The sequence below is a fragment of the Lissotriton vulgaris genome, chromosome 3_1 (assembly GCF_964263255.1).
Source record: "Lissotriton vulgaris chromosome 3_1, aLisVul1.2, whole genome shotgun sequence".
Taxonomy (NCBI): domain Eukaryota; kingdom Metazoa; phylum Chordata; class Amphibia; order Caudata; family Salamandridae; genus Lissotriton; species Lissotriton vulgaris.
Window position 1 is genome coordinate 2,082,455,870 of NC_141689.1, and position 23,968 is coordinate 2,082,479,837.

A 23,968-nucleotide genomic window follows, 5' to 3' on the forward strand; every position below is an offset into this window, starting at 1 on the left:
TAGCCCATCTACTGCAGAGTCCATCTCCAGTATTAGTGTTAGCTCTGAGGCGTCATCTATTGATGAGACCAACAGAGATGGAATTACAGAGACAGGGGCACAGGGGGCTTCTTCCTCGTCTTTTTTAGAGGAGGTCCGCAGATTAGGAATTGGAAACATAAAACAGAGAGAGGGGGGAAAAGAAAAACCCGTAGAAACAGAGCGGGTGTTGACGAGGTATCAGAAAAGTCAGATGACGAAACGTCAGTGATAAATGATGTAAATACAGCTAGTATGCTTTTGCCTAACAATGTTGTTGATTACCTGGTTGTGAACTTGTCTGAGTATCCTCTAAATGTACATGAAGTTAATGAATTAAATAAAGGGCTTGGATACTGTCCGGTGTATGGAGGTATTTTTAGTGACTTACATGTGGACCTGTTTAAATTTGTGAGACGTGCCAAACTTAAATGTCATTTTGTGATTAACAGTTATGAACCTACTAGACCTGTTGTAACCATACCAGAAACAACTATTGATGTGTCACATGTGAAAATTGTTTCCCTACTTCTCTCACTTGACAGTGATAATGAGTCCTCCTATGATCATGTCTTAGAAAGTATGAACATTACACAAGACTACACATGTGAGAGTGGCCTCCACAACAGAACTAAGTTCACACCCCAAGGGGCGCATCTGAATAGTCTGAATGTTTTCTACAAACTAGTGACAGAAGAATTGTATCACATAGAAGACAGACACTCCCACAAGCCTAGGAAATACACCAGTGACAATCTCACACCACTTGAAATGACAGCAATACAGAGCCTCCGCTCTAATGGTGACATAATAATAGGGGAAGCAGACAAAGGGGACAATGTGGTTGTGATAAATAGAAGTGACTATGCGGGAGAGGTGACACGACAATTGAACAACACTGCACACTACACCAAACTCAGTTACAATCCCTATAAATTGGCCACCATGAAGATCAACACCAAGCTGAGCCATTGGAAGGAGACTGGCCTACTGTCAGACACTGAACACAAATTTCTTTCAATCAGCAGCCCCAGATATCCATGCATTTACCTTCTCCCAAAAATACACAAAAACATGCCCTTCCCTCCAGGTCGGCCCATTATTTCAGGGATTGGCTCAATAACAGAGGCCCTGGCCAAGTTTGTAGACACCTTCTTGCAACCACTAGTCGTCAATCTGCCATCATACATCAGGGACAGTACAGACTTATTAAACAAACTAACTGATCTGGACTGGGATGAGAGAATGTGATTTGCCACCCTGGATGTGGAATCCTTACATCCCTGTATTAAAAGAGATCTTGGGGAACAGGCGGTGGACTTGTATCGCTCTACAAGACATGCAAGCTTACATGATCATAACCTAATGTTACTAGAAATGATAGACCTCATTCTAGATAACAATTACTTTATGTTCAACACCACATGGTACAAATAGGAACTGGGGACCGCCATGGGTTTAAAATTTGCGCTGTCGTAGGCGAATCTCTTTATGGGGTGGATGGAGCGAACCCATGCGTGGTCCAGAGCGGCAGCGGAATGGACAAGACATGTCCAATTCTGGGGTCGCTACATTGATGATATTATCATCATTTGGACTGGCTCTGGGGTTGAACTACAGGATTACTTTAACTATCTTAACAACAACACCCTCAACGTCTCCTTCACGTTGCAAATGTCACAGACCAAGATACATTTCCTGGACCTAGAACTATACGTACAGGGGACAATAATACACAGAACACTACATAGGAAAGAAACATCGGTCAACAGCATTTTACACTACAGCAGCTAACACCCACCTTCAACAAAGAAAGCAATCCCCTATGGGGAGCTTTTGCAGATTCGTAGGAACTGCAGTGAGGAGGTTAACTTCACCCTACAGTCTAGGGTGGCCACTGACAGGTTGAGGAAAAGGGGCTATGATTCAGACACACTCAGGAAAGCAAACAACAGGGTCTTGACTATCAAGAGGGAAGACACTTTGAAAAGCAGACGGCAAAGGAAAGACAAGCACTGGGTAAACATTGGGTAATACTCAAGGGGGTACCTGGGGTGAGTCAAGCCATCACTGACAGACCATCAATGACCTTTAAAAGGAGTAAGACAACGAGGGATGTTCTCTGCCCCAGCTACACCTTACCGAGGGCCCCCCGACAGACAAACTGGCTGACCAAACTCAATGGCTTCTACACCTGCAGTGGCTGTAATATCTGCCAACTGGGCTGCAACAAGACCGTGAGATTCAAATACAACACCAATACCGAACACGGGATTAGACAACTCAAGACACGTATCCAGGAGCACTGTAGGGCAGTACTGAACCGGGATGCATCCTATGCCTTAGTGTCACATGAATGTGAGAGGAGCGTAGATAGAGCACGCTTCCGCTGCCATGGCATAGACAGTGTTGGGCCGAATCAGAGAGGCGGTGACAGGGCATTGGCTCTGAGGCAACTGGAAGCCAGATGGATTTGCACACTGCGTGCCTCAAGCCTGGGGTTAAATACAGACAATGAGATGCACTTCTTCCTCTAAGTGCCACACTCTGCCTGCCCCTGGGCACCCAATGAGCTTAGCAACACCAACGTTATGGGTTAATTGATCTTGAAGGCTGAGCCTGATTGTAACGCTATCATCTACATCATCAAGTAGATCTAATGCAGAAATGCCGCAACTCAGTCGATTAACTAAACACCTAACTGACATATAGACTAATGTGATTAGTGGAATTTCTATGTTCTCCATAACTTTTCCTATATATGTCTAGGTGTTTCCAACTATTTTTAAATTGCTTTCATGTATTGTATTATGTGATTACAAAATGTCTCAATCTAGCTATTACAGACTGTTAATATATACGTACTTCTTACCCCTGCAGATTATGTGGCACTATAACTCTATTGCCACTAAATTGTGTGTTTTCATAACCTCTGTAACCATATAGCTAGAACAAATTCTTTGTTAAGAACCCGGTTACAGACACCATTATGTTTTAAAACATTCAGGCTTTCTCTCTCCAACATATGTGCCATGTACCTTCTCCTGTCTCTTACCCCTTGTGTGTCTCTCTTACCTGACTGATATAGATTACATTTACTCTCCCATAGAAGAAGCCCTTTCTCTGGGCGAAACGCGTTGGCTGATTCCATTCCTGTGCATACCGTAATATACATCTGACAAATAAAAGAAGGATAACGACATACGACCAACTTTGTCAGTCTAAATATGTACATTTGACTTGTCCTTTTTATGTTGCCTCTCATCCACGAAGTGTTACATTTATTTTATGATCTACTGGCAGCAGATCATTGGAGGTGGGCAATATAGCTCAATAATACTGTGACTAGTTCTAGTAGTGCTGTCCGCTAGAACCCAGCTGCTTGCTTCATAAAGATATTATAATGAAACACAGTTTACTTTTTAGATCCAATTCTTTTAAGGACAGTGCTTTTATATCACCAAGGTTTATAGGGAAAGGCAAGGAAATCACAATTGATTTCATCCTGTTTTCACCTAACATAGTCCCGTATCCGAAGGATTCTTATATTTTCCCTTCTAAAATTAGTGATCACAACCCCATTGTTACCCTAACAAGCCCCCTGACTAATCCTCAAACGCGCTGCTCTCCCACTGATCTCCAGTTTTCCAAAAATAATGGTATTCGCCTCAAATGGGAGAATGTAGACTACAAAAAGTGTTTTACCCTTAACCAAGCTAGAGTAATGACTTGTCTCACCGAGGAGGCAAAGGTTGAGGAGGTTCTTGAAAGTTATGAAGGCCTTTGTAAACGTGTTTCCAGTCAGCTGGTTGCAAGGAAACACCAAAATAAAACCCACCCTTACAAATGGTTTAATACCTCTTACACCATCACCTTAAATCACCTAAGAAAGGGCATCAAAAGCATCTCACCATAATATTTAGGATATTAGACAGGTCAGGTCCATATACAAGTCCACTCTGAAAAAAGAGGAAACATAAGGTAAGGAGGTAGGCATGAGAAGATGTGCAAGCCTCCTCTGAACGTAGGAACTTAAGGGCTTTTTGGGAAGTGTTAAATAGGCCTTTTTTTACAGATGTCAATCAGTTGAGAATCAAATATCATATCCGTGCCGAGGATTGGGTTTGCCACTTCTCAAAGATTTCTGACCAGGACCAACCATCCCTCACTCCAGCATAGGTACCCATCCCTTCCCCTGCTGACATTTTAGCTCTAAGTAATTCCATTGAAGTTAGCACAGTATCCGGAGCTATACTAAAATCATCTGCTGGGAAGACGTCAGAACCAAATAGGGTTCCAATCGATGTTTTTAGATATAATAACACTTTTTGGTCACCCCTTTTAACAAATGTTTTCGTACAGTGGTAAGAGGTGATTTCCCCAACCCCTGGAAAGAGTCCATTATCAGCTCCATATTTAAAAAAAGGGACAGACGCCAACCCACCTGTTACAGAGCCATCTCCCTCTTGAACTCTTCTCTAAAGATTTTGGGGAGGGTAGTCCTGCAAAAACTGGAAGAATTGGCTGTGGCGGAAAACTTTTCTCAGAAGTGCAATATGGTTTCCACCCAGGGGTTAGCACATTTGAGCAAACCCTGAACTTGGTTGACGGGGGAAGTTATGGGTCATGATGGGCAAAGCAGGGATCAATCCTGCCTTGGTCGACCTCTTGAACCATTTCTATTGTGGCACGATGGCCCAGGTCCGTTTTGGTATTAATGGTGACTGTACTCCCTCCTTTAATTCCAGTAAAGGTTTGAAGCAAGGTTGTATCTTAGACCTATTTTTATTTCTTTTTCATATAAATGAACTTGTTTGGAGCTCGTGATAAGAAGCAAGGATCTCCCCATATTTGGGAACTGCCAGTCCCTGTCTTACTTTACGCGGATGACACAATGTTAATCGCCTGTACTGCAAATGGACTGCAGCTGCTGTACAACCCTTTTCACGTTAATATTCGGTAGCTTAACCTAAAAATAAATCACCAGAAATCACATATAATGACATGCGGCCATTAAAAACTTGCTCATGGACATACAACATAGATTGCTTCCCAATTATTAAGGTGCAGAGTTTTATTTACCTTGGGTTCTTGCTGGCGGACAATCTGAGTTGAGGCAAGCTACATAGCCTATAAATTTGCCATGGCCATAGATGCGATTTTTAGGTTCTCTAAGAAACGTGTCCATCAGCCCAACACAGTATAAAAGCAAATGGCTTTCTGTGGTGACCATGGGGTCGGTGTCTGGGGTTATACTCCCCCAGGTAGTTTACAAACGATTTCCTGTCCACACTTTTGGCCTCCTCTAGGAGTAGTGCGAGTCTTATTGTCCGCTTAGAACTTGGACTTCCTGTTTTGGAGGATATGGTCAAGGCTTATCCATTGATCCTTTGGCTGAAGATTTAGTTCTCGCTGCATACTTAATTTTTGCGATCAGTCGTTGAGAACTGTCTAAGACAAGACCGCATGGACTCCATTCCTTGGTTAGCTTATGTGAAGAGGACTTTTTCTGACCTTAGCCTGCCAAAACTCCATTATTCCCATGAAGAAATTGAGAATGGTCTAAAGAATTTGGCGAAATCCCTTTATTCCAACATAGAAATCAGGCCAGACTTTCCAAATGTCTATCCATGAGTCCCGTCTGCTGTTAGCTAGAAATAAAACTCTCAGAAGGAACAGAGCGATACTTACAATGGATCTCAAACCCAAAGCATAGATTTTACTTAACTCGTTTTAGACTTAGCACTTTGCACTTTCTGGTTGTTTATCCCCATTAGTGCACCTGGTTCCATACCCTAATTCTTTGCCCCTGTGATAACATCTCTTGCACGTTTTATTTTTTGTGTGATTTCTATGCACGTCCTAAAGTTTAATTTTGATGTGCATTGCTGCACACATATGGCCTTAGAACGTATATTAAAAGCCTGTAACTTTTACAGCTTTTAGATTCGGAACACTGCTGTTTATCTGTTTTAAGTTATGTCCGACAAGCTCTTTGAATCAGAAGACAGGAGAATTTTATTAAGACCTGAAAAATCTGTTCTCACTATGACCAGTTTGTATATTTCTGTCTAATCTGAGTTTTGCCTCAATTGCGACAACATGGTTAGACCTTGAATGCCACAAGATTATAATATGGTTTTTGACACTTTTATGCCTTTATCTCTTGCATTTTCATATTGTATATATGTTTGCATTTATGTGTGTCCCTGTTGAACTTTTACTTTTCATATGTGCTCCGCCTCGATCGCCATAACACGAATAAGCCCTAAGCGCTACAAGAACGTATTATGAATTCTGACACATAAATGTTTTAATACTTTGCAATTTTATACTGCTTATATGCTTGATTGTATTTGTGCTTTTGATGATGTTTTTACATTTTATGGGTAGTAGCCGAATAAAAGCATCTTGACTGACTTATTCATTTTAAACTGAAGGTTTTTCCCCTGTCTGAAAGGAGCTTTTGACAGGTCGGGCTGCAGGTTTAAACTGAAGCAGCCATACTTCATTGGTGTGCCTGAAGCCATGTTTTCTCTGTCACACATTTTAGATACTTTCATTATTTTGTTAACATTGTGCTATTGCCTGAGTATAAAAGACTGGGAAAGGGAAATGGATAGGAGCTATTTACAGGAAAAAGCAATATGTGAAGCGAGAGGGTGCCCTTAAAAATTTGAAAAGATTTGGAAAGGACGGATCCGTGATGAATAAATATATTGATTGCGGTCAACCTTGGATGGTGGGCTGGGAGGAGGAAGAGGAAGGATGGTTTACGCATTATTTTATGTTATAAGGTTTGGAAAATCAATAAAATGCTTTACAAAAACAATTGCTATTGATATCAGCTCATTGGCAAATGGACCATTTTTAATTCACTGTAATATTATCCCAAAGATAGATCTCTATGCAAATCTTCTCTCATGTAACTCCAAACCCTTGAACATAATTCAAGTTAAATATATTTTCATCTCTCTGAGATGTCTCCTAGCTCCATTCCTGGAGTAATATTGTTGATATTATTTTTACTGGCTTATCTCAACAACTACCTTCCCATACGATCCTTCCACAAGTGTGCACAGGTGAACAACAACCTGCATCAATGTGTACCTTTTAATACTATGACATTTCCCACCACCTCGAAAGTAAACCTTGAGTTTCAAGGAAGATTACACGAAAAATCACATATCCGTTAATGTCTACTGACATTGTTTTCATACATAACTTTTTTGATTATTGTTTTAGGGAAAACTGACGCATCTGAGTTGGGCAGGCTTTACAAAGCCCATCTGAGCATGAGAATTCCTGCTACTCAGATCCACGATGGAGAGGAATTGTGGGATGTATTGCAGTTCATATGGAAGGTAGATTTTCTCATCTATTTTTTACTCATTTTCTCCTACTGTTCCAGTCATGCCCTGGTCAATGTTTCCTCATATATTACAAGCAAATTATTTAATGTCTTAACTACTCAAAATGTATAGACAACTTGGTATTTTATTTACGTTGGAATTCTTCATTCGAATATAAATGTGTTTTTATTTTCTGACTTGGGCTACATTAAAACAAAAGAATGTACCATGGTAATTGCAGTTAAATTGCAGACCCAGAATTTTGTTGACCAGAAATGTTGATGACATAGACATGTGAAGTGGTGTGTCACTATTTCAATCCCATTACCTAGTAATTCATCTATCCTCTTGAGAATACCCTGCCTGGCTTTCCCCAAATCCTTATAATCAAATCACCCCCAAATGGTTTATTAAGATTGTGTGAACCATCGCCCAGGGGATTAAGGCTGACATTTTGTTCAACATCAAGGCTCATCTTACGTTGTTACCAAAATTGTTTCAGTACTCATTCCTGCGAGGAAACACATTTGAGTTGAATCCAGCGAGTTACCTTTTTCCAGATAGTTTGAGCTGAACTCAAAGCTGGACTGACAATTTTCTTATTCATTTTAGGATTATACTTTCTAGCCCAGTAAGTAGCAATAATAATTCTGTGACCTATCGCAAGGGGAGAGAGTGGGCCAATCTATTAAAAAATTGGACATGCCCAACCTTTTCGAATCAGACTCTTTTTTTCTCCTAATGATTCAGTAGAAACAAACTATCAAACCTATTGTAACTTTATAACTATATCCCTGGACTTGTGTGTCCCAGTGAAAAAACTAACGAATAGGAGGAAACCCTCAGCTACCTGGTACAGCGAAGAGCTGAAATCAATGCGGGCTACATGCAGGCAGGTGGAGAGGAAGTGGAGAAGGTCATATGGAGTATCGGACAGGAAAGAGGTGAAACTTGAGCAGGCCCGGTATAAAGAGACTATCTCCAGGTCTAAAGCACTTTTCTATGCCAAATCCATCCTGCATGCGCCTAATGGTACAAAAGCACTCTTTAATAGTATTAAGGATCTCTCTAGCCCTGCTTGTATAGGCAATAAGGTGGTCGCATCGCAAAAACTCTGCAATGAGATTGCCTCTCATTTCATGGAAAAGATCCCAAAAATTGTTGGAGGTCTTCATCCAGATAACACAGGTTGTCAGGATGAAGCACCTCAGATGCCAGCTGAGGAAATTCGGGTAGAAACATCTTTGGAGTATTTTCAACCCCTCACTGAGGACCTCTTCCACAGCCTCGCTCGAAGTGTTTCTTCAGGCTCTCCACTAGACCCTCTTCCGCATGGGATCTGGAAGGAGTTTAGGCAAGAACTATTTCCCTGGATGTGGCAGATTTGCTGTCAATCTCTTGGAGAAGGAGTGGTCCCAGAGATATTGAAGCAGGCAGTGGTGACCCCCCGGCTCAAGAAACCCTCTCTGGACCCTACAAATCCAGTACATTTTAGGTCCATATCCCGCTTGCCTTACACAGCAAAAATTCTAGAAAAGGCTGTTAGCAAATCCTTATCCTGTTATCTTGAGGATAACCATCTGCTGGATAGGGATCAGTTTGTTTTTCGTCCAGGTCATGGGACTGAAACAGCTCTGACAACCGTATTGGACAATCTGCGAATGCGAGCTGACAATGGTATTCCATCCGTACTAGTACTATTAGATATGTCGGCTGCATTTGACACAGTGAGTCATGCAGCACTGGTGGAAAGACTGGAAAAAATAGGTGTGAAAGGACGGGCGCTGAATTGGCTGCAATCGTATCTATCAGAGAGACAACAGGTCGTGACCATGTCACCGTTCGCCTCTATTAAGTCTCCGGTGCACCTACGGGGTGCCGCAGGGCTCTGCAATCAGCCCCATTCTTTTTAACATTTATTTGCGCCCTCTGCTCCCCATCATCAAGTTTTTGGAATTGACCTGGTTAACTATGCTGATGACACCCATTTGGTGTTCTCCCTGGAAGGGAAGCAAGCAGTGGCCATGGATATATTCCGGGAATGCATGCGCCAGACCTCAAGCTGGCTTAGAAAAAATTCTCTACAGTTTAATGGGGGGAAAACAGACGTGGTATATTGCTCCCCTGCTAAAATGTCCCAGCACCTGCCACTAGAGCTCAAGCTTACCCCTGGGGATGAACCTCAGGCTCCAGCTAAAACTGTGCAAATTGTGGTGGTTCTGTTGGATCATGACCTCCAAGTGGAGTCACAAGCTAATAAAACTGTCAGTATTTGCTTCTCTTTGCTAAGAATGCTGCAGCAGATTCTCCCGCTGCTGCCTAATGATGCTAGACCTCTTGTAGTGAGGAACATTATTTTGAGTAGGCTGGACTATTGCAACTCTCTGTATTTGGGATCACCACAATTCATTCTGCAGGGGTTGCAAAGAGTTCAGCCTATAGCAGTTAAGCTGGCGTTAAACAGGCAGCGTAGATCCTTTACGACACAGGCTTTGGCAGATCTTCATTGGCTGCCCATCAAGGAAAGAGTCTGCTTTAAGTCTCTATGTATTGTACATTGAGCACTACATGACACAGGCCCAATACCCTTGCAGGAGAAATTCAATTGGTATAAGCCCGTGAGACATCTTCGTTCCTCTGGTACAAATCTGGTAATGAATACCAGGTTCAAGAAATCCAGGATGGGCGGCAGAGCATTTGGTATTGCGGCCTCACATCAATGGAATGAGCAGCTCCAGTGCATTAGACCTGCTGACTCCCTGTTATTCTTCAGAAAGAGCCTGAAGACCTGGCTGTTCCAAAGGGATGAACGCAATGCTTTCCACCAATAATCAGGTCTATTGCGGTTCATGTCATCTGTTTAAGTCACAGCGCCAGGATACCCGCAGGGTGTCAGTTTGCGCTATATAGGAGTATATAAAATACAATACAATACAAAACAGTGTGGCAGGTATTTTTCCCAGACCCTTTAGGCCGCTTGAAAAATGCAGATACTACTATTACTAAAACACAATCTCCGCAAAAGATGTTATGGGTCAAGATTTAAATAACCGCCATTGGTGTTCATTTATTTCTTATGCAGGCATGATGCCATGAATTTGTACTTCAACATGTTAGTAAAAGAAAACTGTAATTTTTTAACTGTAGTCCTGTGATTGAGTCAATGTGATTCAGACGTCCTATGTAGTGTAAAAAGATGCCTTTGTGTGGGTACAGTTGTTGAGCTCCTTCTATATGTTTAGCAAATAAGATCTATCACAATGTCTCCCAAGTGTAATAATATGAAACATTATGAAACCAGAGACTTTTCATCCACCTTCGGCAGAATGCAAAGAAAACAATTTCAGCCCATATACTGGTTCCGGTAAAATCAGACAAAGTATTTATTATCTTTTCAAATCTCAAAATTACATCAAGTTCCAATATAATTTGGCTCCCTCGTAACCAAGGTGGAACTTTAAATGTAATAAATTCATCTGTTCTTGGTATGTTTGTGAGAATGTTTTTTTGAGGGGGCTAGTGACAGTAACTATAAATTCAGATCCTTTATCAACTTAAATACCAAGTATTGCATACATTTAAATAAAATGAGTATGTGGTTTATGATATGTGAGCTCATATTGGAGCCCCCAAGAGATACACTAAATAGTCTAAGACTGTGCACTGGATGAATGAACACCCTGACACCTTGTGCGCCATATTTGGGCGGCATGACCCTGCTGTTGTTCTTTTGGCCCCCGCAGGCTCAGTGGAAGGAGACCCCTGCGCCATGTTAGACGTTGAGGCCCTCAACATCACCGGCACCCACCGGCAGTGTTTGCCCAATTATCATTCCAGATGACTCGAAGCCGGCTGGGCATCCACCGTTCCGAGAACAGCACAGACGGATCCGTTGGACTCCATGTCCTGTCCTGTGCCTTATTCTGAAGGGGTAGGAGCAGTATCCCTTAGAAATCCCTCTCTTCAATGAGGAAATGGACTGGTATGAGGATCTGAGTGATGCCAGCGGCTTGGAGCCCTCTTCAGAGCCTGGCATGCAAACTCCCCCTAACCTGGCTACGGAGGAGGGGGCTTCATTTGCAATGGTGGTGTGTAGGACTGGTGAGGTTCCGGACCTGCAGCTTCCTACAGTGGCACTCAAGACTAACATCTTGATGGAGGTCCTGCAGCCTGGTGTTTCCACCACGGAACCTTTGCTGACATTTAACAAGGCCTTGACAGATGTTCTACAGAACACATGGTCCAAACCCAGTACTGGGGCTCCAGTGAACAGATCTATTGTCAACTGCCATCAGCTTTCCTCTCTAACCATAACACCTCAGAGGGCTTGGTGGTCCTAGCCTCTACTTCCCGTGGCACGTTCCCTTCCACACCTCTAGACCGGAAATCCAAAAGGTTGGACATCTTTGGTAAGAAAATCTTCTCTTCCACCTGCCTAGCATTGCAGTCGGTAAACTCTGCATGCCTCTGCATGCCTCTTGGGCTGTTGTTCCCATTTGCTATGGAGAAAAAAAAGTGCTGCCACAAGTCTCGGAGGCGGCCTGGGCTGTCCTCTCCCAAGCTGTTGCAGATAGGAGAGATGCAGAAAGGTTTGCTATGCACTGTGGCCTGGACATGACAGACTCAGGGGGCAGAGTGATTCCATGGACGGTGACCGTTAGGCACCACATCTGGTTAAGGACATCTGGCTTATCCGGGGACGTCCAAGCCAATCTTATGGACATGCCCTTTGATGGTTCTTGTCTCTTCGGAGATAGGGTGGGCGCGACGCCGGGTCGCTCTAAGTAGTCACAGGCTACAGGCAAATCCTTGGGTCTTTCGATGTCATCCCGGCCTGCGTCCGCCTTTCATGGCTTCAGAAGGGGCTCCAACTGCGCCAGCCCTAACCCAGTCAGAGGACAGTGCAAGTTCAGTAACCTCTGTGCAGCAGTGGACACGGTTTACCCCGACCCTGCAGGTCAGGAGGCCAAAAGTCAGGTGAAGCAACAACCGTTTCCCCCTCAGCCTCCAAACCTTCCTAGACCAATCCTCCCATATCATGGGCATCCGGTTGGTGGCAGGATGCATCATCACCACTGGCGGGATATCACCTCGGATAGGTCGGTATTGCAATAATCCAAACAGCCTACTCTCTCCTGTTCGAGACTCCCCCTCCTTCCATGCCTCTAACATATAATCGGCTGACGGAGGATCACCTTTCCTTACATCGCGAGGAAGTCAAAACTCTCTTGGCCAAGGGAGCTATAGAGAGAGTTTCCAGGCCAGAAATAAGCTGTGGTTGCTATTTCCACTATTTTCTGGTTCCAGAAAAGGACGTAGGCCTTCGGCCTATCCTCGACCTTAGAGTCTTCAACTACTTTTAAAAAAAGTAAAAGTTCAAGATGCTCACTCTGGCTCAGGTCCTGTCTGCCCTGGACCCATGAGACTGGATGGTAGTGTTGTACTTGCGGGATGCCTATTTCCACATTAATGTCCTGCCTGCCTACCTACACTACTTGCGGTTTACAGTGGACCACGGGGACTTCCAGTTTTCTGTGCTTCCCTGCGGCCTCACTAGTGCCCCTCTGGTGTTCACCATGGTGATGGCAGTGGTCTCAGCCCATCTGCGAAGATCAGGGATTCCAGTCTTCCCCTATCTCGGCGACTGGTAGATGAAGACAGCCTCGTTCCAAGCAGTCTTCCCCCACTTCCATACTACGGCGAAACTGCATTTCGGATGTATCCTCCAGAGCGGCGAGTCCAGGATATTCAAGCTATGACACTGATTTTTCAACCCCTATCCTGGATTTCAGTGAAAATGAATCTAAGGCTGTTGGGCCTCATGGCCTCCTTCATCCTGCTTGTGGCTCATGCCAGATGGCACATGCGGGCTCTGTATTGCGACTTGAAGTTACAATGGGCGCAGCATCAGGGAAATCTTACCGACCTTGTTCAGATATCAGAGAGCACTGCGAACGATCTGCAGTGTTGGCTAAGAAATCGTGATTGTGTCGAAGGCAGTCCCCTATTTCTTCCTCACCCAGATCTGACAGTGATGACAGACACAACGCTTCTGGGATGGGGTGGCCAGCTAGGAGAGGTGGAGATCAGAGGACTCTGATCTCCGGTGGAAGACGGGCTCCACATCAACTTGTTGGAGCTTCGTGTGATCCGATTGGCACTGAAAGCCATCCCTCACAGGGAGGCTAGTTCAAGTTTTCATAGACAACACTATCGCCATGTGGTACTGCAACAATAAGGGCGGGTGAGGTCGTAGACCCTCTGTCAAGAGGCCCTGCGTGTCTAGATTTGGTTGGAACAACAGGGCGTGTCCCTCATGGTTCAACATCTGGCTGGTTCTCTGAACGACAGAGGGTATGAACTCAGCCGTCTGTGCCCAGCTGATTACCAGTGACGTCTCTATCCGGAGGTGGCGCCAGGTCTCTTTCAACAGTGGGGAGAGTCTTGGTTAGATCTGTTCGCCTCCGAAGAGAAGGCGCAATGTCAGCTGTTTTGCTCGTTGGAGTTTCCAAGGCAGCTCTTGCTCGGCGACAGTTTTTTTCTCGAGTGGATCACAGGCCTCCTGTCCCCCTTTCTGCCCATACCACTCCTGTCCATAGTGCTGAAGAAGATCAGGCGCAACCAGGCCCAAGTCATTCTTGTGGCTCCGGACTGGGCACAGAGTTTGGTATCACAAGCTTTTGCAGATGAGCATTGCTACTCCGATCAGGCTGCCCCTTTGGGAGGACCTTCTGTTGCAGCGGGAGGGGGGTCTCCACCCAAACTTGTCCACCCTCTGCCTCCTTGCGTGGAGATTGAGCGGCAACAGTTGACAGCTTTTGACCTTCCTTCCGAAGTCTGCGAAGTTATTCTGGCAGCCAGGCGTCCTTCCACAAAGTCAGTACATGTCTGCCAACGGCAAAGATTTTGTAAATATTGTACAGAATGGTCTGTTGACCCCCTGCCTGCCTGCCTTCCTTGCTGACATACTTCTTTTTATTCTCTCCGTGGCCGAGCCATTGCTCTGGGCACTTTGAAAGGTTACCTTTCAGCTCTGCTTGCTTTTCTTCGGATGCCAGATCAACCGTCACTTTTTAAATCACCTATTGTACAAAGATTCCTAAAGGGGCTTACTCATTTGTTTTCCTCCTTCACCCTTTATTATGCCCCAGTGGGACCTTCACTTGGATCTCACCTTCTTTTTTTTTTTAAAACATGTTTTTATTGTATTAAACAGGGAAGGCAACAAAACATACAGTTGCAGCATCTTTAACATATACAGTGCATTTACAGTCAAGTCCGCATCGGTATAGCATCTGCAAAGCAATAGGGAATCTGTCAGGTCAAAGAAAGACATCGTATAACATACAGATATGCAAGTAGAACTCTTAATCTGAAAGGGCCTCCTCCACGTCGAGCCGTGGGGGCTCACATATATCCCCCCTGAACTTGTTCCATGCACCCCAGATTTGTTCCCACTTCCCAGGGCATCCCCGGTGGACAAATACCGCTTTTTCGGCAACCATCGCATCATCCATGTCTCTGCACCAGTCCCTCAATGTAGGTAGCACATCAGAGCCCCACAGCCTAGCTATGTTGCGTTTTGCCATCATCATACCCAGCATGGCCCAATCCTGCTGACGATGGGTTAGGTCCGGTGCTTCCCATATATTTAACATGCAGCGCCGGGGATCGGGCAACAGGGAAACAGTTGTGGTTTGGGAAATGGTGCGCATCACAGCAGTCCAGTACATTGCCACCCGACCACAGTCCCATATAGTGTGATAGAATGTTCCCTCCTCCCCGCATCTGCGGAGACAGTACACATGAGAAGCCTTTCCTATCTTGTAGAGGACTGTTCTGGTGTAATATGTGCAGTGTAATATTTTCAGTTGGACTAGTTTAAGCCTGGAGGGCATAGCTGTCTCCCGCGGCGAGGAAAGGGCCTCGTGCCACTCCGAGTCATCGATGTCACCGATATCTCTCGACCAACTCAATCGCAACTTAGATAACATGTCAGGGAGGTTGTTAACCAACTTTCGGTATGTAAAGGATGTTGCTTTGCACGACATGTGTTCTGTTAACAATCTATCTTCAAGAGGGGTGGATTCATGCAGGTCCGTCTCCGCCGGGACGACTGTCTGCAGTGCATGTCGAATTTGTATATACCTAAAGCATTCCGACTGTGCCATATCATAATTGGTTTGCAGGAATGAAAAATCCACTACCTTGCGTTTTTTCCAAAGGTCTCCCACCACCGAAATGCCTATGTTGTCCCAGGCATGGAACCCCTTACTGTTGCGCAGGAAACCCAGCTTATGCGAGTACCACAAGGGTGTCATTTGCGTGATAACATCAGAGCACTGAAGGCGCCTATGTGCTTTATACCAGAGTTGAACCGTGTGGCGTGTAGGACCCAGTAGGTCTGACGACACGCCACGACTGTAGAGGTTCCCCAACAGACCTCTAGATTCCAAACACTGTCTGTCCGCTTAGTATGGGGGCTCAATCTGCGGGGCATGCAGCCAATAGTTGATTTGCTTGAGGTGGGCCGCCCAATAGTATAGTTCGATATTAGGGAGTGCGATACCCCCGTCGTACCAGTCTTTCACCAGCTTGCATTGCGCAATCCGTGCCGGCTTCCCATCCCACAGCAAGGCAGAAACCGCCGCTGAGATCGCCGTAAAATAGGAGGACGGGACCAGGAACGGCGTATTTTCGAGGAGATACAGGAAGCGGGGGAGTGACATCATTTTGAATAGTGCAGCTTTGCCCAGGAGGGTGAGAGGGAGGGAGCGCCATACCTTCACATCTCGTTTGAACCGGTCCAGCGGGGGTTTCAAATTCAGGGCGTAGAACTCGTCTGGGTCCGATGACACATAAACACCCAGATACTTGAAAGCTGCCTCGGTGTAACGTAAAGGGCAGCTCACAGGGAGCCGAGGTGGGAGGCCGTCAAGAACGAATAGGACAGATTTAGTCTAGTTAATCCTATATCCCGACACTCTCCCAAATTTTTCGCAGACATTAAGGAGCTCTAGAATTGACTTTTTGGGGGAGGTGAGATAAAGAAGGATATCGTCTGCGTATAGGGATATGCGATCTTCCCATACAGGCCACCACCGGATGCCCTTGATGGAGGGCTCCCACCGGATCCAGATGGCTAATGGCTCAAGGATCAGCGTAAATAATAATGGGGATAACGGGCATCCCTGCCTTGTCCCGCGGCCAAGTGGGAAGTCCCTAGAGATGTGACCATTTGCGGCTATCTGGGCCAGGGGTTTGGTATAGAGTAGCCGTATCCAGGCGCAGAACATGGGGCCAAAGCCCATGTGTTGAAGCACCCCGAACAGATAATGCCATTCCACGGTGTTGAATGCCATAGTGGCGTCAAGGGAAAGGAGGACAGCAGGTTCCTGTATGTGCTCCTGGCAGGCCAACACTGCCTGCAGGCGGCGCAGGTTGTGCGATGTACTACGGTGTGGCATGAAGCCAGACTGATCTGGATGCACCAGTGTGCTAAGGTGGGGGGCCAGCCGCTGCTCCAGTAATTTGACGAGGATCTTTGGTTCCGCATTTATTAAGGAGATAGGGCAATAGGAGGCACAGGACATTGCAGTTTTGCCAAGGTTTATGGATCGGGATAATCGTGGCGGGGCGCTGGTCTCTAGGTAGTTCCCCAGCTTCGAGACTATCAGAAAACATATTAAGGAGGTAGGGGGCCGTTGTTTGAACAGTGCTCTTATACAGTTCCACTGGAAGCCCGTTGGGGCCCAGTGCCTTACCGGACGCTAGCGCATAGGTTGCCTCCTGTATTTCTTCCGCGGTGATGTCTGCCTCAAGTAGAAGCGCTGCTTCTGGGGAGAGGCGAGGGATCGTCAGATCTTTAATATAGTCGTATGCCTCCTCTATCGAGTAGGGCGCTTGGGGGGCGTATGTGTTTTCAAAATGGTCAGCTAAAAGGTCGACTATAGCCCCAGGTTCCGAGGTCGTATATCCCTCGGGAAACGACAGCTGCGCAATGACTCTACCTGCTTTTTCTTTCTTGTCCAGCCAGGCCAACATCTTTCCGGCCTTGTCCCCCAGCTCATAAACCCTGTGACGGGTCGTCTGTAGTGTATTTTGAACCATTTCTTTCTAGTATGCCATCCACTCGGTGCACCTTAGCCGGACTGCCTGGGCAGTCCTCAGGGACGGGTAAGTCTCCTGTTCCTGAATTGCAGTATCAAGAGCCTCCTTAAGGGTGTTAAGTTCCTGTCGTTGTGTTCGCTTGTAGCCAGCAATGGAGGCGATCGCCTGCCCATGCAGGACTGTTTTGTAGGCCTCCCACAGGGTGCTGTGGGAGTCTACTGAACCAGAATTGTCCTGAAAGTATTGTTTGGTGGTGTTGGTCAGAGCTTTCACCAGAGGGGCAGCCTGTAGATAGCCCGCGTGGATAGGGAAGATGCGGCGCCTATGGATACTGTGGTTTGTGTATGTGAGTCGCAACAGGGAGTGATCTGAGATTCCCCTGTGGCGGATATCCACCTCCTCAATGCCTTGTAGTCCATCTGCAGACATCAAGACATAATCTATCCGCGAGAGACAATCATGGGTCTCTGAATAGTAGGTGTACTGTTTATCATGAGGGTGTTTATGTCTCCAGCAGTCTGTAAGCCCCAGGGCGTCCAGCATTCCGAGGAGTCGCCCTCCCCCGTACCGTTTTAGTGTGTGGATATCTATCAAACTCATGGTCTACAATGTCATTAAAGTCGCCCCCTATCACCAACGTCGCCACTGGCAAAGCCAAGAGGAATGTTGTGAGGTCAGTGTGTGCTGTAGCATGTAAGCCAGGAGGGATATATACGGACACAAAGTTGAAAAGATGACCCTCCCATTGAACTGTCACAGCTGCGAAACGGCCCTGATCATCTATTCGCGTCTGTTGGCACACCAGCAGGAAGTTTTTCCTTATGAGGATCCCTGTTCCCCTAGAACCAGAGGAGAAGTCTGCATGTGCAATGAACTTGTACCCCCACCTATCCATTGCCTTTGAAGCCGAACCCACAAGGTGTGTTTCCTGCAGTAGGACTATTGCTGGATTGCAACGCTTCAGGTATTGCAGTACAAGGCCGCGCTTAACCTTGTCTCCCAATCCCCAGACATTCCATGTTAGGACTGTCAAGGCCGACTGGTGGGAGGGTTGTGTTATACGAGTCTCAGGTGTACCTCTCACGTGTGTAGCCATCTACCGATGTGAGTAGTGATGTGCAAATCAATAGGGGACCAAACCTGCGATGCACCTTCATTCGAGCAACATGTTGCCTTCATTACCCTACAAACAGCAAAAGTAACACTAGAAAACAACCCATCTATCCTCCCACCCTGTGTCCCACCCACCCTCCCTGCCTCCCTGCTAGACGAACTTTCAACTGCCCACCACCACAACTCAGCAGAGTGCTTTATCCCTCCCATTACCCAATACTTGCTTGTCGGGGGAAGAGTTAAGCGATGCACCAGCCCCTTAGAGCCCCTAGTCCGCCCCAGTTCAGAACCACAAGCGGCAAAGGCCTAGATAGTTACGGGATCATCGTTGGAATCGGGGAACAGTAATATGAGAACAGAGGTCATTCCTTTTCTTGGAGTGGAGATTGGCTCGCTTCTGGGACCAGAGCCAGGAGTTCCTGCAGCACCCTCAGTGTCCCGGTGTCGGTACGGTTTTGACCTACGATCTGATCTGTCCACAGTGCGCCATCCTTCCAGCCAGTCATGCGCCGCCTCGGGCGTATCAAAAAACCATGTTCTCTCGTCTGCCACTACCCGAAGTCTTGCGGGGAAGAGCATCGAGTATGGCAACTCCTGCGCCCTGAGCAACTTCTTGACCTCAAAGAAGCTCTGTCGCCTTCTAGATAAGGCCGCCGTGTAGTCTGGGAAGAACGTCACAGTAGAATTTACGACACGGATGGAAGGGGAGATTCTTGCTGCTTGTAAGATGGCATCTCGGTCCCTGAAGTTAAATAGCCTGGCGAGCACCGGTCTTGGGGGCGCACCCGGCTTAGGTCTGCCGCCGGGCACCCTGTGGGCACGTTCCACTGAGAAAAAGTTTGAAAGTCCCTTAGGCTGCAGCTTGGTGGTAATTAGTTCCTCAACATATAAGTCCATAGCCCTTACACCTTCCGACTCCGGAATACCAATAATCCGAACATTGTTGTGTCTTGCACGCCCTTCTAGCTCATCGAGCTTTTCTGCCAGTGTTTTGTTCTCCTTTTCAAGCTGGGCGACGGAGGTCTGCAATTCAGAAGTGTCCGTAACTAGAGATTTGGCGACTATATTTCCACTTCTTTTACCCTATCCGCCATCTTGTGGATGTCTGCACACAACAGAGAAACGTCCGTAGAGATAGTGCCCACCGTTGTCTGTACATTAGCCAGAGCCTTCATCACGTCTTCAAGGGTGATCTTTTTTGCCCCTTCACTGTCCGCAGGTTTATTCTGAGAGTGACCGGGAGATGAGCCCTTTTCGTAGCCAAATTTATCCAGTTTCGCCTGCGTGGTATTGTGCCTTGGTCCCCTGCCCGCCATGGTGCTGGATTCGTGTAGCCCACAGTGCCCGTAAGCTGGTTGGAGGCTTCCAGTCGGTATGGGCCAGGGGTCCGTCTGTGAAAGAACCGGTACAGTGCGCTGAGCCAAAGGAGCAGGTAACCGGGGACACTCACTGCGTATCAATGTGGCAGTGACAGCACCAGATGTCCAAGCGGGCGGAGGCAAAGGGTGCGGTATTGTTTTGCGGGTGCTCACTTAGATGTACAGCCTCCAAGGACTCCCTTCACCCCGGTCTCAGGCCCAGTGGCACGCCGCAGCCATCAAGAACAAGGGCCTCAGGCAGTCCATCGGGGGGAGCCAAGGATCAACGCCGGTCCATGCAGGGGGGGGGAGAACCACCCTCAGGGCGGCAGCTGTTATTCCGCAACGGCAGCTGGGGGAAGGAGCCTCAGACTCACCGCGGCTGCAGCGTCTGGTATCCGTCACGGCCAGCGGCTGGAACTGTGTCTCGCTGGTGGCGAAGTCAGGCAGTTGCACTGCGTGGGGGGGTAGTCACTGGTGCCGGGCAGCTTCGCGAGTGTGCGCCGGTGCTGAAGAAGAGCTCGCACTGTCTGTTCCTTCCGCCGGGTCAGGGGAAGGCGCCGTCGTCACACCCCCGGCTATCCGACGGCGGCCGGCTCTCCACTTTAGTCCCCGGTCTTGGCGCTGCAGTTAGCCGCAGTTCGTCGGTCAGCCTCTCGGGCAGACCACAATGCCCGATTTTCACCGGAGTTTCAACAGGCGATACCGCTTGCGCTCCAACCCTGGTGGCCGTTGTCGGGGCAGCGAAAATTTCAGGATAAATGTGCGGATTAGTGAAAAGGGTAGCTGGGTCCACGGAGCTCACAGACTAAGCAGCCATCTTGGTCGGCCGGTAGCCACGCCCTCCCTGGATCTCACCTTCTTGATGTGTACACATTTCGAACCACTGCACATTTGCCCCATCCGGCAACTTACTATCAAGACAGGCTTTTTAGTGGCAATAACTTTTGCCAGGAGGGTGAGCGAATTGCAGCCTCTGTCATCTCAGCCTCCTTAACTGACCGGCTTCCCGGACAAGGTAGTGCTCCACACTAGGGCTTCTTTTTTGCCTAAGGTGGTGACACCTTTTCATCTAGAGCAATCTGTCACCTTGCCCACCTTCTATGCTCCTCCGCACCCATCTAAGGAAGAAGAGCGTCTCACTGTCTGGACCCAAAGAGAGCATTGCCGTTCTACCTTGATCACACAAAAGAGTTCCGGGTGGATGACCAACTCTTTGTATGGTACGTTGGAGTAAAGAAGGGATGTTCTGTGCAGAAGAGGGCTATTTCACATTGGGTCCTCCTTTGCATGAAAATATGTCACGCTTTGGCAAACAAACAGCCTCCGGAAGGCCTTAGAGCACATTCAACCTGGGCAAAGGCAGCCACCACGCCTCTTCAGCGTTGTGTTGCAGTTCTTGACATCTTCCAGTCGGCCACGTGAGCATCCCTGCACACATTCGCTAAGCATTACTGCCTGAACAATCGGGTTCACAGGGAGTACCTCTTTGGCTGTTCTGTCCTACAGGAGTTTTTTGTTTAAAGCCTTTCTACAGTCCCTCCTCCGGGGATGGTATTGCTTGGGTATCTGTTTACAGGTAAGGAATCTGCGGCTAGATGGCTCTATCAGATGGACAAGTTACTTGCCTTCGGTAACACCTTATCTGGTAGAGACATGATCTATCTGCACATTCCTTACCCACCCACCCATCCTCCCTGCAGACGGATGATTTTTTTGTGTCATGGCAGTTTCTCTTCTGGGCCCTAGTTGTTTTTTAACACACCATGGTCAGTCACTTCATGACTCCGTGCTTCTGGCGTGGAAAGTCATGAAAAGTTGTGAAAATTATTGACGTCAGTGTACTGGGGTGACGCCTATATAGACTATGTACCCGACGCCTACTACATCACGCAGAGTCGACTTACGCTAGGAGTACTGCTATCAAAAACCTTCCAGATCTAGCCTGACGCCTGTAAGTTCACAGGTAAGGAATCTGCGGCTAGATCATGTCTCTGCCAGAAAAGGCTTTATCCAAGGTAAGCAACTTGTACATCAAATACACAGACTTGGACAATATGGAATGCTAAACCGAACATGCTAAGATATACGGTTTGAACACAAATAGGGAATATCACACAGTACTTTAGAATTTTAAAAAGTAAAGCACCTGGGTGAAATTCTGAATAATTTACAGTTCGTGGGAATGTTTTAATAATTTTGAATGTCCGATTTCTAAGATCATGTAAAACTCTTATCCAGTCATTAGTACTAATGACCCCCCAAACAAGGGTGAACAGAACATCCATGGTACATGAAAACCTACCATATTGGCTACATTCTTCTCAGTTGAGCGTAGATTTACCACATATTGTATCCTTATTTGATTACTTAAAATATTGAAAATCTGATGCGTCAAAGGAAATTCATTTTTTGCTTACTATATATTAGCTGTATTGAACAAACACTTTTGAGCACACACTAACACATGAGTAGGACATCTGTGTGTGTATATATACATATATATATATATATATATATATATATATATATATATATATATATATATTACCTACTGGCAGTCGCCAGTAGGTAGTTATAGTTAGGATTTTTTTCAATGCAAAATCTCAACATTCTATTTGGAATAACTTTGGCGCCGGTTGACGAATCTGCCTGAAAATTTCCTCACATTTGCCTCGTCGAGCTCCGGTCCTTCCCTGAAAGTTTGGGGGGGATTCGTTAAGCGGGGGCCGAGATAAAAGGGGGGTCCCAAAACGTGTTTTTCCCATGTTAATTTTCATAGGGCGGTCGAACTCACTTTTAGCCCGAACGGCTGAATGGATTTCCACCAAACTTGGCAAAATTGTAGGGACTGGTAGCCCGATGTGCCTTTGCTATGTCTCAAGATATGTGCTCCAGTGGATTTTGAGTAATTCAGGTTCAAAAAAATATATATATCTATATGCGCCCCCCGGTACGCGCACCAGGGAGTGCTCCGGGCGCGCCACGCGACTTGCACGCGGAAAGCTGATTGGCTCTCGGGTGTCTGTGAACTTTCGAAACAGTCCGGAGTGGCCGCCATCTTGTGTCTCGGTAAAATCGAGACATAAGAGGTGGAAAAATCAGAGGGGGAAATGACCATAAGGGGGCAGAGTAGACCCCCCTGACCCCTAGGTTTGGTGTGAGGGCTATAAAAGGGCCCAGAGGGGCAATAACATTTTTTTTTTTATTTTGATTTGCGCAGGGGGAGCGCCCGGTACGCGCACCGGGGAGCGGACCGGGGAGCGTACCATGGGGAAAAAAGAATGACAGACTTTTCAAAAAATTAAGCCTTTTTTTATAAATTGGAGGTAGTTCTAAAAAGAACTGTTTTTTTTCTTCTTTTTGAGTTTTTTTTTTTTTACTTTTTCCGAACGTTTTGAAATTTTTTTGGTATATTTTTCAGAACAAAAAAAAACTAGGGAATGCAAAACTGCTCAACAGGAGCAAAAAAAAGGGGAAAAATTAGGGCTGAGGGGCGCAGCGGTGTTCCTCCCTCTTTCTAACAATCAGATCAACGCTCTGCTCCCCATAACAGAGGAGTTGGTCACACTGCTTACAATGAAATGTAATATCTGCAAAAACAGGCTGAATATTTGGGATCGTCACTGCTGGTCTTCCTCTCACCGATGATGTTGAAGCTCCGGTGGAAGTGGAGGGGCCATCGGGTGGTGGATTGCGAGCCAGGGCCCTGGTGCTCTCCCGTGCAAAATTAATCGGGTGCTTCCTCTCAACATGTCTGATTAATGTTGCATTTCCAAAACTATATTTCCGGGTGGGATCTCCACGTGAGAGTACAGTGTCACAAATTTTACACGTGACTTTTGCTGCATTGCATTTTTTCTCCCCCTCTGGAAAAGAGAAAAACTTCAAAAAGAAGTGGTCCTTCACTTTTCTCTGTGGGGGGACCTCAGGCAGGAATCCATCCGAAGAGTCTGAGGACTGGTCCTGGGAAGGGTTCTAGGAACCAGACATGATGGTAGAAGTTTTGTTTTTGCA

General features: G+C 46.4%; 1 protein-coding gene across 2 annotated transcripts in view; it reads left to right on the forward strand.

Annotated features, from left to right (window-relative positions):
- AASDH (aminoadipate-semialdehyde dehydrogenase) overlaps window positions 1-23,968 on the forward strand; it is a 630,945-nt gene that overhangs the window by 335,124 nt on the left and 271,853 nt on the right. For both annotated transcript variants that reach the window (XM_086962613.1, XM_086962614.1), the window contains exon 10: window positions 7,264-7,382. In XM_086962613.1, the coding sequence (XP_086818739.1) occupies window positions 7,264-7,382 (119 nt within the window). The remainder of the gene's footprint in view (window positions 1-7,263; window positions 7,383-23,968) is intronic.